This window comes from Antrostomus carolinensis, unplaced genomic scaffold, assembly GCF_000700745.2.
Source record: "Antrostomus carolinensis isolate BGI_N321 unplaced genomic scaffold, ASM70074v2 scaffold31052, whole genome shotgun sequence".
Taxonomy (NCBI): Eukaryota; Metazoa; Chordata; class Aves; order Caprimulgiformes; family Caprimulgidae; genus Antrostomus; species Antrostomus carolinensis.
This window is the reverse complement of record NW_010298187.1, coordinates 6,772-8,226: the sequence shown is the minus strand read 5'-3', so window position 1 is coordinate 8,226 and position 1,455 is coordinate 6,772. Positions and strand designations below refer to the sequence as shown.

The window sequence follows — 1,455 nt, the reverse complement described above, 5'->3', positions numbered from 1 at the left end:
GGTGTTAGCTGGAGTCCCACCTTGAAAGTCAACCAGAGGAGCTGAGCTCACACGTGATACCTTGCAGCGAAACTGCAGGTAGCTTAGGAAGTGATGCACCGGAGAAGCATTGATCCGATTGGATGAGTCAGGAGAAGTGGGCTGAAGGAGGACAGTTTGTTTAGTAAATAAAGCCATCACCATTCCTTTGGATGCCTCACTTCCCACTCGGGAAAACTAGAAAGAGTATAAAAGTTGCTGGATCTCATGGGACTTCATTCGCTCAGCTTTGCTCTGTGGTAGACGTTGTTGGAGCTGAGAAGGGTAAGTCCAACCAAGGGATTGATTCTTCTCTTATTTCCCTGCTTGCAAAACGTAAAGACGTTGGTAAAGAACATCTGATGGGTGGTGGCTTGAAGAGCAGGGAGGTTGTGTTGATGAATTATAAATCTCCTGTGGATGTCAGCAGAAGCAGGATCATCTCTGAGCTACTGAAAGTCTGGTGTTTCATCAGCGATCAGAGCTTGAGGTGGAACATCTACAAGATAAAAGACTTGGAGTGATGGGTTGATTAAGTTCAGCAATCTGGGAATCTGTTAGTGAAAGGTTCTACGTGTGGTTGGGATCCCATGGAGCACAAAGATCATTGATCAACGACCAATGATCATTGATCCCATGGAGCACAAAGATCTAAGAACAAAGTGCTTAGAAGAAAGGAAGTTTGTTGGGTTTGGAGACTGTCTGGCAATGTCTTTGGACTGCACACAGGTCCTTCTGGCTGGGGGAAGATCTCATGATGATAGTGGCTGCTCTTGAGTAAAAAGCATGTTGTTTCTTACAGGGTCACTGCTTAAAGATGTGCTCCAGACAGACCTCCGGAGGCTGCCATGGAATGTCCTCCCAGTCCAGTGGATGCCACAGTGGAGGCTCTGGCTGCCCTGGAATGTCCTCCCAGTCCAGTGGATGCCACAGTGGAGGTAAAATTTTGACTCTTTACTGTCCTCCGGAGGCTGCCATGGAATGTCCTCCCAGTCCAGTGGATGCCACAGTGGAGGCTCTGGCTGCCATGGAATGTCCTCCCAGTCCAGTGGATGCCACAGTGGAGGCTCTAGCTGCCATGGGGGCAGCTCCTCCAGCCACCAGACACAGGGCTCCTCCTGCTGTGGGGGCTCAGGCTCAGGCAGCTACGGTGGGGGCAGCGGGGGCTCTGGCAAGATCATTGTCAGCTCTGGTGGTGGAGGAGGTGGATCCTGCTGCAGTGGGGGCTCCTCAGGCTACGGCATGGGAGGAGGATACAGTGGTGGCAGTGGAGGATCAGGACAGAAGATCATTATTAGCTCAGGTGGTGGAGGTGGAGGTTCATCTGGCTGCTGCAGTGGAGGATCCAGTGGTGGATCTTCAGGAGGCAAGGTCATCATTGGAGGTGGAAGCAGTGGAGGATCATCCGGATGCTGTAGTGGAGGATCCTTAGGCTGT

The 1,455-nt window shown here is 51.4% G+C and overlaps 1 protein-coding gene across 1 annotated transcript in view; it reads left to right on the top strand.

The window, feature by feature from the left end:
- Positions 1-835: 835 nt before the first annotated feature.
- Positions 836-1,455, top strand: part of LOC114818304 (keratin, type I cytoskeletal 9-like) — a 1,942-nt gene continuing 1,322 nt past the window's right edge. Inside the window, 2 exon segments of the mRNA XM_029083589.1 lie at positions 836-905; positions 1,085-1,432. Coding sequence (XP_028939422.1) covers positions 836-905; positions 1,085-1,432 — 418 coding nt within the window.